This window comes from Schistocerca americana, chromosome 8 (genome assembly GCF_021461395.2).
Source record: "Schistocerca americana isolate TAMUIC-IGC-003095 chromosome 8, iqSchAmer2.1, whole genome shotgun sequence".
NCBI lineage: Eukaryota > Metazoa > Arthropoda > Insecta > Orthoptera > Acrididae > Schistocerca > Schistocerca americana.
Window position 1 is genome coordinate 185,990,574 of NC_060126.1, and position 18,952 is coordinate 186,009,525.

Consider the following 18,952-nt stretch of genomic DNA (forward strand, 5'->3'; position numbering starts at 1 on the left):
AGTAATGTCTAGTATAACGCATCCTTAAACAATTCTGTCATTTAATCTGTAAATATCGAAAGAACGAAAAGCATCATTTACTCGTTATGATTGCAATAAATTCCTACTGATACCTTGTCAATAAAAGAGAAAAGCGCTTATCTTGAAGAACTTTTCAAGTTGCAGTACGTTTGAGACAGAGAGAACCTGAAATAACTACTGGTTCAGCAAGCTAAGATAGGCGCTGTGGCTCTATACAGCGCCTCGCAATCAGCACTGAGTGTTATTAATTTAGCTCCTGACATTTTGATATGAAAGATGCCTCTAGACCACAACAATACGAAAATTTACGAGTGGTAATTAGACGTCACAGATGGTTAGACGGTTCTAGAACTTGCGGAGACTATCCAAACACTGTTGTTTCATGACACAAAACTACCGCTATTTTATCTTAACAGTGGTCACTGTTAGCCGGATTACAGCAGGTATGTGAATCAGAGTGCAGCAGTCTCTATTTAGTCAAATAATTAATGGTTAGTATATTTCACAACAGTGGAAGTAGGGTTACAGATAGCTGATTACTTGACTAACTGTAACATATAGAACCTGTGTAGTGATTGTCATTCCAGTTGCATAGCGGACGGTAATATTTGCTTTGAACTTATCTGCAGTATTAATGCAACAGTGAACTCTGTTGTCATTTTTGTATCTCATGAGTTGACGATTACGTTCCTTAATTCAGATTATTCAAATTGATGCCTAATGCAAGAGACGTCGGTGCCAGCTTGATTTTGCAAGTAGCGGTGAATGTTTAAACTGTATTGTGAGCAGTTGTTAACCTGTCACGTAATATGTAAAAGTATTGTTTGTGAAATGGGATGCATAAAGATTCATTCTTACCTGTTCTGTGACAAAGCTACAAGCAGCCACATTTAAAATAAATAAGAAAATCTTAAGTAAATCTCTCCATCAAAAGTCGGCTCGCTTCTTCCAGTACCCCACAGTGTTAGGGCGAAAAATTGTAGATACTGCACACTTGGTAATGTCTCTTGCCATTTCTGCTCACATTTTTTTTTAAAGTACACAATCTTATTTATGAAATGCTACATTTCCATACTACGTAGGTATGACACGTGACAGCATGTAAACTACACCATTTCAAATTCCAGAGTAAGAAATATCTTACAAACTCATACCGATATAGGCACATTCATGTTGCAAATACTTAATGTTTTCTTAAATTAGACGTGCATTACAAGGTTGTAGTTGTACGTTAATTCATTTATGTTAGTACACTAGATAAGTGGCATTTTTCCAGTAGATTATTGAACACAACAATAAACATAAGAGGGAAAATTATCATCAACAATATATTCTCCCACTTTATCTGAAACCGTCTGACAATGCTTAAGTAGTTTACCGATTTCATCCCTGTAGAAACCTACTGGTTCTGAGTTCTTATTGTCGTCAAGCCAGATTTGAAGTGGGTTCACTTGTTAGATAGGGAGTGGGGAAGGTAAACATTTGATGGGAAAAGGTTATAAGAAGAAGTGTATGAGATATGATTCCCAAACAATATACTGGACAGCATTGTTTGGCAAATCAGTATAGTGTGTTATCGTGTAGCAGCAACACTTGATGCAGTTTTGAGACGCTACAAAATATTATTTTCACACTGTCGTCTTTTTTAGGGCTCAGCCATTAATTTACTTTTAAGATGTCAACATATAATTTGTCATCAGAAACAGCACTGCACAGGAATGCTTAGTGGGTCAACTGTTGATGTACAACCAAAAATACAGTGAGAGTCAGCCCTTCTGATTTCTGTTGCTCTGAATTAGAGCATGCAATACTCCTACATCCGACATGTCAACCTTATGTACTGAATGCAAATGTCACAGAAAAGTTAAAAGATAACAGTTAATAAAATATGTTAATTACCGAGGCTTCCTGGATACGGAAAATTATACATGCCAGAACGATCTTTTTGAAACAAGAAAATTCTTTTCTGACGTGAGTTGCCCATAGGCTCTTGTCCTCCACACAATATGAATGATTCGATCTACCTCTGTTGCCAGAGAACGAGTGGAAAACAACGCCTCCTCCAGAAGTTCCACATCCTACATTGTTTCCAGATCGTGCAGATGGCCGGTCTTATAGTTGTGACAGGTGCGCAGTTTCCTTGGTGCACTATGTGAACAAGTCGGAATCAGTCTTTGCAGTGGCTGGGCGGCTCCCAGGTTTTAGGGTAAGACTGTACCATGTATAGGGTGTTTCAAAAATGACCGGTATATTTGAAACGGCAATAAAAACTAAACGAGCAGCGATAGAAATACACCGTTTGTTGCAATATGCTTGGGACAACAGTACATTTTCAGGCAGACAAACTTTCGAAATTACAGTAGTTACAATTTTTAACAACAGATGGCGCTGCGGTCTGGGAAACTCTATAGTACGATATTTTCCACATATCCACTATGCGTAGCAATAATATGGCGTAGTCTCTGAATGAAATTACCCGAAACCTTTGACAACGTGTCTGGCGGAATGGCTTCACATGCAGATGAGATGTACTGCTTCAGCTGTTCAATTGTTTCTGGATTCTGGCGGTACACCTGGTCTTTCAAGTGTCCCCACAGAAAGAAGTCACAGGGGTTCATGTCTGGCGAATAGGGAGGCCAATCCACGCCGCCTCCTGTATGTTTCGGATAGCCCAAAGCAATCACACAATCATCGAAATATTCATTCAGGAAATTAAAGACGTCGGCCGTGCGATGTGGCCGGGCACCATCTTGCATAAACCACGAGGTGTTCGCAGTGTCGTCTAAGGCAGTTTGTACCACCACAAAATCACGAAGAATGTCCAGATAGCGTGATGCAGTAATCGTTTCGGATCTGAAAAATGGGCCAATGATTCCTTTGGAAGAAATGGCGGCCCAGACCAGTACTTTTTGAGGATGCAGGGACGATGGAACTGCAACATGGGGCTTTTCGGTTCCCCATATGCGCCAGTTCTGTTTATTGACGAAGCCGTCCAGGTAAAAATAAGCTTCGTCAGTAAACCAAATGCTGCCCACATGCATATCGCCGTCATCAATCCTGTGCACTATATCGTTAGCGAATGTCTCTCGTGCAGCAATGGTAGCGGCGCTGAGGGGTTGCCGCATTTGAATTTTGTGTGGATAGAGGTGTAAACTCTGGCGCATGAGACGATACGTGGACGTTGGCGTCATTTGGACCGCAGCTGCAACACGGCGAACGGAAACCCGAGGCCGCTGTTGGATCACCTGCTGCACTAGCTGCGCGTTGCCCTCTGTGGTTGCCGTACGCGGTCGCCGTACCTTTCCAGCACGTTCATCCGTCACGTTCCCAGTCCGTTGAAATTTTTCAAACAGATCCTTTATTGTATCGCTTTTCGTTCCTTTGGTTACATTAAACCTCCGTTGAAAACTTCGTCTTGTTGCAACAACACTGTGTTCTAGGCGGTGGAATTCCAACACCAGAAAAATCCTCTGTTCTAAGGAATAAACCATGTTGTCTACAGCACACTTGCACGTTGTGAACAGCACACGCTTACAGCAGAAAGACGACGTACAGAATGGCGCACCCACAGACTGCATTGTCTTCTATATCTTTCACATCACTTGCAGCGCCATCTGTTGTTGAAAATTGTAACTACTGTAATTTCGAAAGTTTGTCCGCCTGAAAATGTACTGTTGTCCCAAGCATATTGCAACAAACGGTGTATTTCTATCGCTGCTCGTTTAGTTTTTATTGTCGTTTCAAATATACCGGCCATTTTTGAAACACCCTGTATATGCCCTATCTAAGTTCGAACAGTTAGTCAGTATCCGTGAACATCATGCACTCTTCTTTGCTTTCCACACCCATTTACCTTTCCTCTAGATTCTTCTGCATCTCATCAAGTTCCCACCCCTCCTCGCCTTTAATGGACACCACATGTCCTGCACTAACTGAAAACTAGACAATGACCTCATTATTTCTACTGTGATCACCAGTTCTGATGTGCAGCCATGCCTTTACCAGCACATCCCACTGTCCTGACATCTACACACACACCATATCCTATTCCAAAGATATTTCAATCAACTCCCCCTATGAGACATTGAAATTCGCCCTGATATTGATCCTTCCTATCGGTTATAACACCTTCCCACCTATCCCACTCCACACCAGGGATCCCTTCTATCTCTTCCCTCCCAATCTCTCCCCATTCCTTCTCTTCATGATACCATGGACCTGCTCAGCTGCCAGACTCCTCCCCACTTTCCGTCTTTCCACTGTACACACCAACACCTATCTTCATCTCCATAGCTGCTTCCCAACGGACCCACAACATTTTTTATCCAGTTTCCTCCCCAAATCCTTTTTCTCATTGCAGGTCCTCCAGTATTTTTGTGTGAAGTTTTTTTAAAAGAGCGACAGGATTTGCGCCATGTGTTTTCAGTATATATATTTGTTTTTATCTTTTAGTTCATAGACTTTAAGTTAAACAACAAAGGAAATCACTAGCTTTAATGCTTTATGTAAAGCCTACAGAATTCATGCTTCTGTAGATTTTAAAGACATATCTATAGTGTTCACTTGTTAATCAAATTTGTTTCGTTTTCGGACCTGTGGCTAAGTGTGTGATGTGCAGTAAAATTAACGTCATCGGAAAACATTCATTATGTTTTCCACGGGCATGGATGTGTCCTTAGGTTAGTTAGGTTTAAGTAGTTCTAAGTCTAGGAGACTGATGACCTCTGATGTTAAGCCCCATAGTGCTTAGAGCCATTTGAACCAATTTTTTTATGTTTTCTGGAATACTGTGTGTACTAAGAACCAACCAACGGATACTATTCACTGCTAGTAACACAACAAAATCTATCTTATAATGTGAATAATTATCGCCTAACTCAGTGCTTGCATGTTCTGATCACATATCTGCCACAGTTGCACGACTCCCACACAGCTGCAGACAATCAATAAAAGTGTAACATCTGATGATGACTCGCTAGGCGGTTCGAAAGCGGTAATGGGATAGTAAAAATTGAAGAACGAAAGAAAAGGCGACTGGTTGCAGTTATTTCAAGAAAGGTTTATTCATCACAGTCGCAGTGATCGTAATCCATAATGGATGAAAGTTTTACTGGCCATTTATGTTCTCGTTTCTAATAAAAAATTGGCAAAATAAATACCTGCATAATGCCAGGTTTGTCAGCTAGTATATTTTCATAAATCTGTGGCTGTGGCGCCCGATATAAACTACTTATCACCGAAACATGTTTTGTTTCCATTGGATTACAAAATTACCTCCTCAGCAACGAATGATTCCCGAGTTTCGTATCTCACTGTGTTTGCCATGTAGAAGATGATTTTTTTTGGAAATCTGTTAGTACAGTATTTTGCTGTTTCTATCTCCTACAAAATTAACTTAAAACTTGTCGGTAGTCGTACAGAGTGGCTGTGCCGTTACAAGCGTCATGTCATTGATTGCGCGGCCCCTCGCGCCGGAGGTTCGAGTCCTCCCTTGGGTATGGGTGTGTGTGTTGTTCTTAGCATAAATTAGTTTAATTAGTGTGTAAGTCTAGGGACTGATGACCTCAGAAGTTTGGTCCCATAGGATTTCACACACATTTGAATTTGTCAGTAGTGTAAACCTCCATAATGTGCCCAAGAGTGTGAAAAATCTGTTCTTAAATCAATTGGGGCTGGAATTAGGTGTTTCCCTTAAATAAATGTAATTTTCGCATCAGGAAACGTTTCCTAGTCGAGAGTAAGGAGGCCCAATTCTTCGCGCAGCAGAAGTGGCAACACAGCGCGAGGCAACACTGCTACCACAACTGCCATTGGCGTCCTGCTGGCGGGAGCTGTCCAACCAGCGCTCTGTGAGATGTCGGATACTCTAAACGGTAGTGTAGGGAGGCGGAAGCTCACCTCTGGCGTTCCTTGCGGTAGATGCTGTGTCCGCTGGACTTGCCGCGGCGGCGCCCGTCCACCATGTTGAGTATCTGCGTCTCCTTGTGAGCAGAGACGATCTTGACGGCGGTGTAGGTGAAGAGGGAGAGGTTCCCCAGCAGCAACACAGCCACCGGCCCGTAGAAGAACAGCAGCGTCGCCTCGCGCCCTGCCACAGCACAGGCATCAGCGTATCTGCGGCTAGTAACACTGCAGTCGTTACGTGTAAAGGTACGAACGTCAGCCTTCAGCGATCAGGAACGCGGTTCTTACACTACTGTACAAAACTTAAGGACGAAAGTAACTTTTGCATGATGTGTCACTGCCAAATACGAGGTATGTCCACAAAGTAAGTTCCGTTTGGTTATATAAAACAAACGTGCACAGATACAGAAAAAATGTTTATTGTACAAAAATCTACAACTGCTAAACTCCTTTTATACCTAGCTTCCGAAATTTTGTAGGCACTTGTCATAGGAGGTTGCTGCCTGTGTATTCAACCATGTGGTAACATGTTCCTTCAGTTCGTCATCACCGTTGAAGTGTTGACCACCAAGGACTGATTTTAGTTGTAAGAAGAGATGAACGTCGCTAAGAGCGAGGTCCAGGCTGTATGAAGGATGATCAAACGCGTCCCAGTACAATGAGACGAAATACAATGAGACGAACAGAAAGACAAGAATTACACTCAAGTCACAGGGATTTGTGATGAAAAGGCGGGACATCGTGTTTAATAGGTTTGTGCTCCCATGGTGGTTACATTTGCCGTGCGAGGTCGGGAATTATCGCAGAAAAAACAACACATTTTGAAAGTAATCCTCGGCGTTTGTCCTGAATTGCACGGCGCAATTCCTTAATGGTCTCGCAGTAACCATGTGCATTGATTGTTTGGCCTCGTGATAAGAAATCAATCAGCAAAACGCCATTTCTGCCCCAAAAACGGTGCGCATGACTTTTCGAGGTGTCAAGATTTGCTCTGGCTTAACCTTGGTTGGGGATGAAGTGTGCCTCCATTCCACTGATTGCCATTTTGTTTCAGGGGTGTCGTACAATACCCAAATTTCATCCTCCGTGACTATCCTAGAAAGAAAACCATCGCCTTCTTCATTGTGGCGTGTCAGAAACTGAAGTGCACTGCCCATCCGTTGTTTTTGTGTTGTTCAGTAAGAATTTTGGGTACCCAACGTGAGAAAAGTTTTCGAAATTTCCGTTTTTCAGAAAAAATGTCATGAATTAGTGATCGTGAGATTTGCGGAACTTCCATAGCAAGGGCAATAAGTGTAAACTTACGGTTGTGCTTAATCTTCTCTTCAGTTGTGTGAAGCAGTTCATCAGTAACCACAGACGGGCGTCCTCGTCGTTCTTCATCGTGCACTTGATCACGTCCTTAATTGAACAGTCTGACCCATCTTCTAACCATTGAATCACTCATAGAGTTTTGTCTGTAAACCTCGCAGACTTGCTGATGAATTTCCTTTGGTTTAACTTTCTTTGCATTTAGAAAACGAATCACAGATCTGATTTCACACGTGGCTGACATTATAAGGAAGCACTGCAAACCGCACGTCGGCAGGAGTGATCTGAAAACGGCGTTCATGTCTTCTCCTTGAGTCAGAGTAACCGCCGCGCATGCTCGGAACTGCGATCGTAGCGCTGCCGCGGATAGAAATAGAAACGGAACTTACTTTGTGGACGACCCTCGTAAAACAGCTCGAAGTAACTTGGACCATACAAAGAAGCAATTGCCACAGTGTAATACAGACGGTAACTGAAATACAGTGAGACGAACAGAAAGACAAGAATTACACTCAAGTCACAGGGATTTGTGATGAAAAGGCGGGACATCGTGTTTAATAGGTTTGTGCTCCCATGGTGGCCACAAGGTTGGTAACGAGTTCTTGTGGTAGGACGTCCAATTCCTCCATCAAAGAGGTCGAAAACTGCTGGATTGACGGTGCTGTAAGTAGTGGACGTGCTGAAGTAGGCCTCCCCAACGCATTCCACAAGTGGTCGATGGAATTTAAGATTTAAGTCGGAGTGGGGGAGGGGGGGGAGGGGAGGGGGGCGCGGGGGGGGGGGGGGGGGCAGACCAGTCCATTCAGCGAATATCGTCTCGTTGGAAGAGCTCATTCGCCTGCGCGGTTCGATGCGGTCGCGCTCTGTCGTCGATAAAACTGAAGTCAAGACCGAATGCACCCCTGAAAAGTCACACATGGGGAAGCAGTACAGTGTCACGATACCGTTGAGCAGTAACCGTTCTGTGTTCAAAGATTTGGAGATCACACTTACATGCAACATTACTGCCCCACACCCCACAACACCTGGATCATCGAAACGATTGTGTTAAACAATATTCTAGGGTGCATTACGTGTTTCCATCACTCGCCGTATGAGGGTTTGTAATGTAGCCAGCAACGTTACCGAACATGATCGTTTTGATGGCCCTCATTTTATGGTGTAGGGAGGCATAATGTTACACGGGTGTACTGACCTCCAAATCTATGGACACAATATACTGATAGGTCAGCTTTATTGTGACGCTGTACTCCTTTCCCATGTGCGCCATTTCAGGGCTTTCAGTCTACACTGTCTTTTTAGGGTACCATGTCTCGATCTGTAATTATAGAATCCTTACGGGATCGCTTTGTTGTCCGTCTCTCTGTACGTCCGACTGTTCAGAATCATTTTTCTCAGGAATGAGCACGTGTATCAATTTCAAATTTATGTCACATATTTGTTCATGTCCTAAAAATTTTAAGTCACTTCAATCAAAAGGTACGGCGATTTATGTCATATATTTTGATACTCAGAAACTCACTTATCAAAATCTATAGGACTCATGGACCTAGAATCATGAAATCTAGCGTGAAGCAAGATTTCACAGTACAAGTAAAGGAAAAAATCCGTAAATTGTTGATCTGTAATTATATATAAGAAAAATATATTTTCTGTCAATTTTTTTTCTCCATCTGTCTGTCTGTGCGTTTGTTAAGACCCTTTCCCTCTAGAACAGGTCGCCGTATCAAGTTCAAATATATGTCACGTACTAAAGTCTATAGTCCCTTACCTACGTAAAAATTGCAAGCTTCAAAGTCAATGGAGTTAAAAGATATGACCACTTATGTCACGTGTTTTGATACTCGAGAACTCACTCATCATAACGTGTAAGATACTTCCCTTTGAGCTAGAACAATGAAATTCGACAAGAAGCAACGTTTCACAGTACAGGTAATGTAAAAAATCTAAAACTTACTAAATTGTAATTAGATCACATAAAGCTATCTTTTCCGATTTGAATTACGCAGCATTCATCGTCCGTCAAAAGAATAATAGACGAAAATTATTGCATGCAAACATAAAATATAAGTCTTAGTCATGTTTTAGGAAGTAAATAAAAATGTTTTGCTACATTGTGTCTTTCTGCATATATATGAGTTGAAGTTCCCTGCTTCCTTCTTTCTGTATGTCCGAGATAATCCGAGGAACTGAAATACGGATTTTTATACGTTCTTGAAATTCCCGGTACCCATATCTCGCGAGTATCGATAACGACAACAGGGAAAAATCGTTGAGATTCTCGATTCCCAAGACGGATCTACTATGTATACACACAATTAAGTCTGTACGAAACCCTACTCGTACTTGGCCAATTTTTTATGGATGACAACGAGAGATCGCATCGAACTGCACTGATGGAGCAGCTTTTAGAACGCGAAGATATTCGGTGAATGGACTGCGCTGCCCGTTCCCCTAATTTAATCCCACTGAGCACGTGTGCGATGCGTTGGGCACAAGTATTCCAGCACGACAACGTGCACCGACGACCATCCGGTAGTTGTCAGTCCCTCTGACGGAGGAATGGAACGACCTCCCATGAGAACTCATGACTAAACTTGTGGCCAACATGGGGGCGCGTTGCAGGTCATGCACTGCCGTCCGTGGTGGTCCTATTAAGAACTGCGTCCCGCCTTTTGCAATGTCCAGGGGTCCGTGATTAGTAGGGGTGACTTCGGTGTATTTGTCGTCTTTGAGTAGGCCTAAAGGTGCCATTTCCGTTCGTCTCATAGTGTATTTCTTTCAGTTACCTCCTGTTCCACACTGTAGCAGTTCGTTCTATGTATGGTCCAAGTTTTTCGAACTATGTTACGTGGCAATGCCACATAATGCGAAAGTTACTTTCGTCCTTAAAGCACAATGTTTTTCTAGCCCTAAATCCCATGTACAGGTGCTTAACATATTATTCTGTCCTTAATTAAACTTAGGTAGCATTTTACTGTGGTGGCGAAACAAATATGACAACAACACGGGGATCATGAAGTCTCGAAGAAATCACGCTGCGACCATAAGGCTTATAGAACGGGTTAGACCTACTCTGCATTTTCACTCTCCAATGCGTCACATTTTTTTCTAATGATGAATGATTTTGTGGAAACTTTAGCTGTAGAAGTCCGTATTTAGACCGTCGAGGAAACGTTCCATTTCAGAAATCATTCTGGAAAAGCTTGCCATGCAATGGTTTCTTCATCCGAAGAAAGAGAGGGAAGTCACAGTGTGCCATGTAAGAAAAGTACGCATGGCAGCGTCAGGTTTTGATACCCCAAAGAAGCAGCATATGTTATTGTGTCCTGCCCATATTAAGTTGGGCACTGAAAACATCCCCTCGTACTACTACCCACGATGCTTCGTCTTCAAAGGCTCTGGTACCTCGTCAAAAGCCGCGCGGGATTAGCCGAGCGGTCTTGGGCGCTGCGGTCATGGACTGTGCGGCTGGTCCCGGCGGAGGTTCGAGTCCTCCCTCGGGCATGGGTGTGTGTATTTGTCCTTAGGATAATTTAGGTTAAGTAGTGTGTAAGCTTAGAGACTGATGACCTTAGTAGTTAAGTCCCATATGATTTCACACACACACACACACCTCGTCAAAATATTTCCCTTGTCCGATGACTGCTGGGTTTTCGTATTTATCTCCAGTGGGGAATTCAAGTGTTTTCAGTGCCTGCCGTATTGCTTTGGCTATGGGATGAAGCAGTACGCCCAGCATTCGTTCACATATTTTATTTCTAGCGGTGGTAATTAAAACTTTATGATTATTTCTCGTAAAACAATTGTCAAAACCAAGCTATTCTGTTAGTAGTGGTACACGCTTGCTGCATAGATACTTTGAAGTCAAGAGGATACTGAACTCAATTTTGACCAGCGATGTAATGCTAATGGCTGCTGCGGCGGCACTTGCCGGGCACAGTCTGACGTATATTTCTCTGCAGTGTTGCTGGTTTTCATATTTCCGCTCTTTTTTTAAAAAAAAATATTTATTTTGTATCAGAAAATCGGCGGGGCTTCTAAGATTTCGTCCGCGCAGTGCGCTTAATTTTGCTGATGTTTTTTAAGCTAGGGAGACTGTTAATCGTGATATTCCGCAAAGTAGAGATTCTGATACCATGTGTATATTGATGATGAACTCTCGTGTTTTCAGCCGGGTCACAGTGTTAAAATACTGCGACGTTTCAAGCAGTGTCATACTCATTATCTTCAGGCGATTTGATTTCACCGGCAAATAATGAGTGTGATACGCGTCGAAACGTCGAGGTATTTTGACACCGTCATCCGGTTGAAAGAATTTTTCTTCACAAGTTAACTGTTTCAAAACTGGGTACACGTTAAAAATTAATGCAAAGAAATCAGAGGGTAACTATGTACGAAGAATCTGGATTGAGGCGGGAGGCTTTCTAGAGTAGTACGTGCCGTTGTGCAAAGCCACTGTGACAAGGTGGCTTATGGGTTAGCGCATCTGCCTAGTGAACAAGAGACTCGGATTCGAATCCCGGCCTTGATACAAGTTCTCATCTGTCGCTTCAGTCTGCATGCATACATAATAGATGTTTGAGACTTGAAAATTCTCTAAAACACTGTAGTTTCATTTGATTAAAGAGCCTGTGCCTGGGTTTCAGGCAGGATCCCCCGTTTCGTTCCATGCTGAGGTGCTGCTTCAGTACAGTTGAGCCTCTGCAATGCTGTTCGAGCTTAGGAGCAATACGAAGAGGCTGATGCGTGAAAGGGAATTTGGATTAAAGCGGGAGGCACGTTGGGATAGTCCATGCAGACGTGCAAAGCCACTGCGCCACAGTGGCGTAATGGTTGGTACATCTGCCTGGTGAGCGGGAGACCAGGGTTCGAATCCCGGCCTAGGTACAAATTTTCATTCGTCACTTCGGTCTTCATATATACAGCATACATGTACAAAGGTACCACAATTTTCTATTGTTTGTATATTACTATGCTTTGACATATTTATATTATTTTAAGTTGCATAGGTATTGAAAATGTTAGTATGTGATAGAAAATTCAATGTAGCGTGTTAAGTTCTGTTTCGTAACATAAACTACTCATGCAGCAATCTGTACAAGTGGTAACAAAAGAATAATTTTGAGAAACTGTTCTAATTTTGTCACATTTATTTCGTTATCACAGTGCAACATATTTAAAAAGTCCAATAAGAACTGTCTTATGAGTCTGATTAGAGAATAATACGTTAAGTACCTTCTAACGTATTCCGCTTAGTTGAATGGGTCAGAAACAAGGTATTGTCTCGCAAGCAATACGAATCAAAGTGGGCGACTTGTTCAGTTCACTGTCGGAAGTTACAGTAATGCCTTCCTCATCATGATAATGTTAAAATTGTAATTAATTAATAATTAATATTGTTTGTGCAGATCACATTAGGATTTAATTAGCTTCCGGTTATCACGGCCTATATTGTTGAATATAAACAGAATAATTTATTAAAGTGTTAATCGTGATATTTGAACTCACGCGTGCACAACGAATTGTGTAATTTATGACACGTGCATGTTGAACAAAAATAATGACTCACTAGTTCCATAATCACAAAGGGTCACATGGAGGTACTGTAAGTGATAAGTTTTGAAAGAATTATGTACTAGAAAGCTTTACGCTTGTTACAGGAAAAAAATACTTACAACAGTGTTCGGAGCGTCAGTGTACATACAAAACTGTTGCACTATGAGTTGAATTAAACTAACCAAAACAATTTTAATGCACGTAACGAATTACTTTTAATAAAGTTTTAGAAAACAAGAATAAACTACGGCGAAATATAAGGGGCGATCAAAAAGTTTCTGCTCGAAGGCCGTAAAGTCCATAATCAGTATGCCAATCAAAGTCACGGTGAGCGTTGAGGAAATCATCCTAGCGTCGCTTCAGGTTGAAGGTAATCGCATGGCAAAGCACCGTGTCGTGCTGCATGAAAAAGTCCGTAACTGCCTGATGCACACGCACGTCCGACAGGATTCATCGACCTTAGGGGGGATCCAAGGGGTGATAATCGCATGTTAGAGATTAGGTCTATAGGGCGGGTTTTCGAGTGTCTCCCACTGGAGTTGTCACAACTTCTGCGTCAAATTTGCGGTGTAGGAACGTATGTATTATGAAGCACCAGCATCCTATTCCACAACGGTGGTTCTCGACAGACATGTTATCCCATAAACATTCTTCTTTGTCCGATGTATGTCTGCAGGTATTTGTGTTTCGGCGGCCAAGAAAAAAGTAACAGCACTTTGGTCCTGTTTGGATAGTTACGTCGGCATAGTTCACGTTTTCGCATTTACTTCACATACGTCAGAAAGACACAAAGGCCACACTAATCCTTCACCACAGGTCAGCGCTTATGATGGGTACAAACGGAATAAGTGGAGATATTTTTTATATGCGGCATCTTAAGATGTACACATATCAGTGTATTGGTTGTTTTTGCTCTTTGTCGAACAGTCATCCCACAAAGACGTAACAGACTTTACGACCTGATGTTTTCTGCACGGTCGTAACTCCACCATTAAGTGGACTACGCCCGTCAGTATAGATTAACCGTTTCGCGTCGACATTACAACCCCTGACTTACCTTCCAGGGGAAAATTAGCATTAATAGCTTGCTCTTGCAATGTATACACTACTGGCCATTAAAACTGCTACAACAAGAAGAAATGCGGATGATAAATGGGTATTCATTGGACAAATATATAATACTACAACTGACATGTGATTATATTTTCACGCAATTTGGGTGCATAGATCCTGAGATATTAGCAACCAGAACAACCACCTCTGGTCGTAATAACGACCTTGATACGCCTAGGCATTGAGTTAAACAGAGCTTGGATGGCGTGCACAGGTACAGCTGCCCATGCAGCACACGATACCACAGTTCATCAAGACTAGTGACTGGCGTATTGTGACGAGCCAGTTGCTCGGCCACCGTTGACCAGACGTTTTCAATTGGTGAGAGATCTGGAGAATGTGCTGGCCAGGGCAGCAGTCGAACATTTTCTGTATCCGGAAAGGCCCGTACAGGACCTGCAACATGCGGTCGTGCATTATCCTGCTGAAATGTAGGGTTTCGGAAGGATCGAATGAAGGGTAGAGGAACGGGTCGTAACACATCTGAAATGTAACGTCCACTGTAGAAAGTGCCGTCAATGCGAACAAGAGGTGACCGAGACGTGTAACCAATGGCACCCCCATAACATCACGACGGGTGATACGCCAGTATGGCGATGACGAATACACGCTTCCAATGTGCGTTCACCGCGATGTCGCCAAACATGGATGCGACCATCATGATGCTGTAAACAGAACCTGGATTCATCCGAAAAAATAACGTTTTGTCATTCGTGCACCTAGGTTCGTCGTTGAGTACACCATCGCAGGCGTTCGTGTCTGTGATGCAGCGTCAAGGGTAACCGCAGCCACGGTCTCCGAGCTGATACTCCATGCTGCTGCAAACGTCGTCGAACTGTTCGTGCAGATGGTTGTTGTCTTGCAAACGTCCCCATCTGTTGACTCAGGGATCGAGACGTGGCTGCACGATCCGTTACAGCCATGCGGATGCCTGTCATCTCGACTGCTAGTGATAGTCCTCAGCTCGTGGTCGTGAGGTAGCGTACTCGCTTCCCGCGCCAGGGTTCCCGGGTTCGATTCCCGGAGGGGTCAGGGATTTTCTCTGCCTCGTGATGACTGGGTGTTGTGTGATGTCCTTAGGTTAGATAGGTTTAAGTAGTTCTAAGTTCTAGGGGACTGATGACCATAGATGTTAAGTCCAATAGTGCTCAGAGCCATTTGAACCATTTTTTACTATTGATACGAGGCCGTTGGGATCCAGCTCGGCGTTCCGTATTAAACCCCTGAATCCACCGATTCCATATTCTGCTAACAGTCATTGGATCTCGACCTACACGAGCAGCAATGTCGCGATACGATAAACCGCAATCGCGATAGGCTACAATCCGATCTTTATCAAAGTCGGAAACGTGATGGTACGCATTTCTCCTCCTTACACGGGGCATCACAACAACGTTTCACCAGGCAACGCCGGTCTACTGCCGTTTGTGTATCAGAAATCGGTTGGAAACTTTCCTCATGTCAGCACGTTGTAGGTATCGCCACCGGTGCCAACCTTGTGTGAATGCTCTGAAAAGCTAATCATTCGCATATCACAGTATCTTCTTCCTGTCGGTTAAATTTCGCGTCTGTAGCACGTCATCTTCGTGGTGTAGCAATTTTAATGGCTAGTAGTATATGTGGAGGTACTACCCAGCATACTACTCTTAACAGTTATATTAATAATTTGAATACGAAGTACATACTGATGTAGTGTTGTTCAGTACACCGTCCAAAGACACCAATAGAAATGTTGTTGTTGTTGTGGTCTTCAGTCCTGAGACTGGTTTGATGCAGCTCTCCATGCTACTCTATCCTGTGCAAGCTTTTTCATCTCCCAGTACCTACTGCAACCTACATCCTTCTGAATCTGCTTAGTGTATTCATCTCTTGGTCTCCCTCTACGATTTTTACCCTCCATGCTGCCCTCCAATACTAAATTGGTGATCCCTTCATGCCTCAGAACATGTCCTACCAACCGATCCCTTCTTCTGGTCAAGTTCTGCCACAAACTTCTCTTCTTCCCAATCCTATTCACTACTTCCTCATTAGTTATGTGATCTACCCATCTAATCTTCAGCATTCTTCTGTAGCACCACATTTCGAAAGCTTCTATTCTCTTCTTGTCCAAACTATTTATCGTCCATGTTTCACTTCCATACATGGCTACACTCCATACGAATACTTTCAGAAATGACTTCCTGACACTTAAATCAATACTGGATGTTAACAAATTTCTCTTCTTCAGAAACGCTTTCCTTGCCATTGCCAGCCTACATTTTATATCCTCTCTACTTCGACCATCATCAGTTATTTTGCTCCCCAAATAGCAAAACTCCTTTACTACTTTAAGTGCCTCATTTCCTAATCTAATTCCCTCAGCATCACCTGACTTAATTAGACTACATTCCATTATCCTTGTTTTGCTTTTGTTGATGTTCATCTTATATCCTCCTTTCAAGACACTGTCCATTCCATTCAACTGCTCTTCCAAGTCCTTTGCTGTCTCTGACAGAATTACAATGTCATCGGCGAACCTCAAAGTTTTTATTTCTTCTCCATGAATTTTAATACCTACTCCTAATTTTTCTTTTGTTTCCTTTACTGCTTGCTCAATATACAGATTGAACAACATCGGGGAGAGGCTACAACCCTGTCTTCCTCCCTTCCCAACCACTGCTTCCCTTTCATGTCCCTCGACTCTTATAACTGCCATCTGGTTTCTGTACAAATTGTAAATAGCCTTTCGCTCCCTGTATTTTACCCCTGCCACCTTTAGAATTAGAAAGAGAGTATTCCAGTCAACATTGTCAAAAGCTTTCTCTAAGTCTACAAATGCTAGAAACGTAGGTTTGCCTTTCCTTAATCTTTCTTCTAAGATAAGTCGTAAGGTCAGTATTGCCTCACGTGTTCCAGTGTTTCTACGGAATCCAAACTGATCTTCCCCGAGGTTGGCTTCTACTAGTTTTTCCATTCGTCTGTAAAGAATTCGTGTTAGAATTTTGCAGCTGTGACTTATTAAGCTGATAGTTCGGTAATTTTCACATCTGTCAACACCTGCTTTCTTTGGGATTGGAATTATTATATTCTTCTTGAAGTCTGAGGGTATTTCGCCTGTTTCATACATCTTGCTCACCAGATGGTAGAGTTTTGTCAGGACTGGCTCTCCCACGGCCGTCAGTAGTTCCAATGGAATATTGTCTACTCCGGGGGCCTTGTTTCGACTCAGGTCTTTCAGTGCTCTGTCAAACTCTTCACGCAGTATCATATCTCCCATTTCATCTTCATCTACATCCTCTTCCATTTCCATAATATTGTCCTCAAGTACATCGCCCTTGTATAGACCCTCTATATACTCCTTCCACCTTTCTGCTTTCCCTTCTTTGCTTAGAACTGGGTTTCCATCTGAGCTCTTGATATTCATACCAATCGTTCTCTTATCTCCAAAGGTCTCTTTAATTTTCCTGTAGGCGGTATCTATCTTACCCCTAGTGAGATAGGCCTCTACATCCTTACATTTGTCCTCTAGCCATCCCTGCTTAGCCATTTTGCACTTCCTGTCGATCTCATTTTTGAGACGTTTGTATTCCTTTTTGCCTGTTTCACTTACTGCATTTTTATATTTTCTCCTTTCATCAATTAAATTCAGTATTTCTTCTGTTACCCAAGGATTTCTACTAGCCCTCGTCTTTTTATCTACTTGATCCTCTGCTGCCTTCACTACTTCATCCCTCAAAGCTACCCATTCTTCTTCTACTGTATTTCTTTCCCCCATTCCTGTCAATTGCTCCCTTATGCTCTCCCTGAATCTCTGTACAACCTCTGGTTCTTTTAGTTTATCCAGGTCCCATCTCCTTAAATTCCCACCTTTTTGCAGTTTCTTCAGTTTTAATCTACAGGTCATAACCAATAGATTGTGGTCAGAGTCCACATCTGCCCCTGGAAATGTCTTACAATTTAAAACCTGGTTCCTAAATCTCTGTCTTACCATTATATAATATATCTGATACCTTCTAGTATCTCCAGGGTTCTTCCATGTATACAACCTTCTTTCATGATTCTTAAATCAAGTGTTAGCTATGATTATGTTGTGCTCTGTGCAAAATTCTACCAGGCGGCTTCCTCTTTCATTTCTGTCCCCCAATCCATATTCACCTACTATGTTTCCTTCTCTACCTTTTCCTACACTCGAATTCCAGTCACCCATGACTATTAAATTTTCGTCTCCCTTCACAATCTGAATAATTTCTTTTATTTCATCATACATTTCTTCAATTTCTTCGTCATCTGCAGAGATAGTTGGCATATAAACTTGTACTACTGTAGTAGGTGTGGGCTTCGTGTCTATCTTGGCCACAATAATGCGTTCACTATGCTGTTTGTAGTAGCTTACCCGCATTCCTATTTTCCTATTCATTATTAAACCTACTCCTGCATTACCCCTATTTGATTTTGTGTTTATAACCCTGTAGTCACCTGACCAGAAGTCTTGTTCCTCCTGCCACCGAACTTCACTAATTCCCACTATATCTAACTTCAACCTATCCATTTCCCTTTTTAAATTTTCTAACCTTTCTGCCCGATTAAGGGATCTGACATTCCACGCTCCGATCCGTAGAATGCCAGTTTTCTTTCTCCTGATAACGACGTCCTCTTGAGTAGTCCCCGCCCGGAGATCCGAATGGGGGACTATTTTACCTCCGGAATATTTTACCCAAGAGGACGCCATCATCATGTAATCATACAGTAAAGCTGCATGCCCTCGGGAAAAATTACGGCTGTAGTTTCCCCTTGCTTTCAGCCGTTCGCAGTACCAGCACAGCAAGGCCGTTTTGGTTATTGTTACAAGGCCAGATCAGTCAATCATCCAGACTGTTGCCCTTGCAACTACTGAAAAGGCTGCTGCCCCTCTTCAGGAACCACACGTTTGTCTGGCCTCTCAACAGATACCCCTCCGTTGTGGTTGCACCTACGGTACGGCTATCTGTATCGCTGAAGCACGCAAGCCTCCCCACCAACGGCAAGGTCCATGGTTCATGGACCCGTTACACCCTGTACACCCGCT

The 18,952-nt window shown here is 42.7% G+C and overlaps 1 protein-coding gene across 2 annotated transcripts in view; it reads right to left on the reverse strand.

Moving 5' to 3' along the window:
* LOC124545051 (probable G-protein coupled receptor Mth-like 1) overlaps nt 1-18,952 on the reverse strand; it is a 399,074-nt gene that overhangs the window by 42,413 nt on the left and 337,709 nt on the right. For both annotated transcript variants that reach the window (XM_047123840.1, XM_047123839.1), the window contains exon 8: nt 5,920-6,109. In XM_047123840.1, the coding sequence (XP_046979796.1) occupies nt 5,920-6,109 (190 nt within the window). The remainder of the gene's footprint in view (nt 1-5,919; nt 6,110-18,952) is intronic.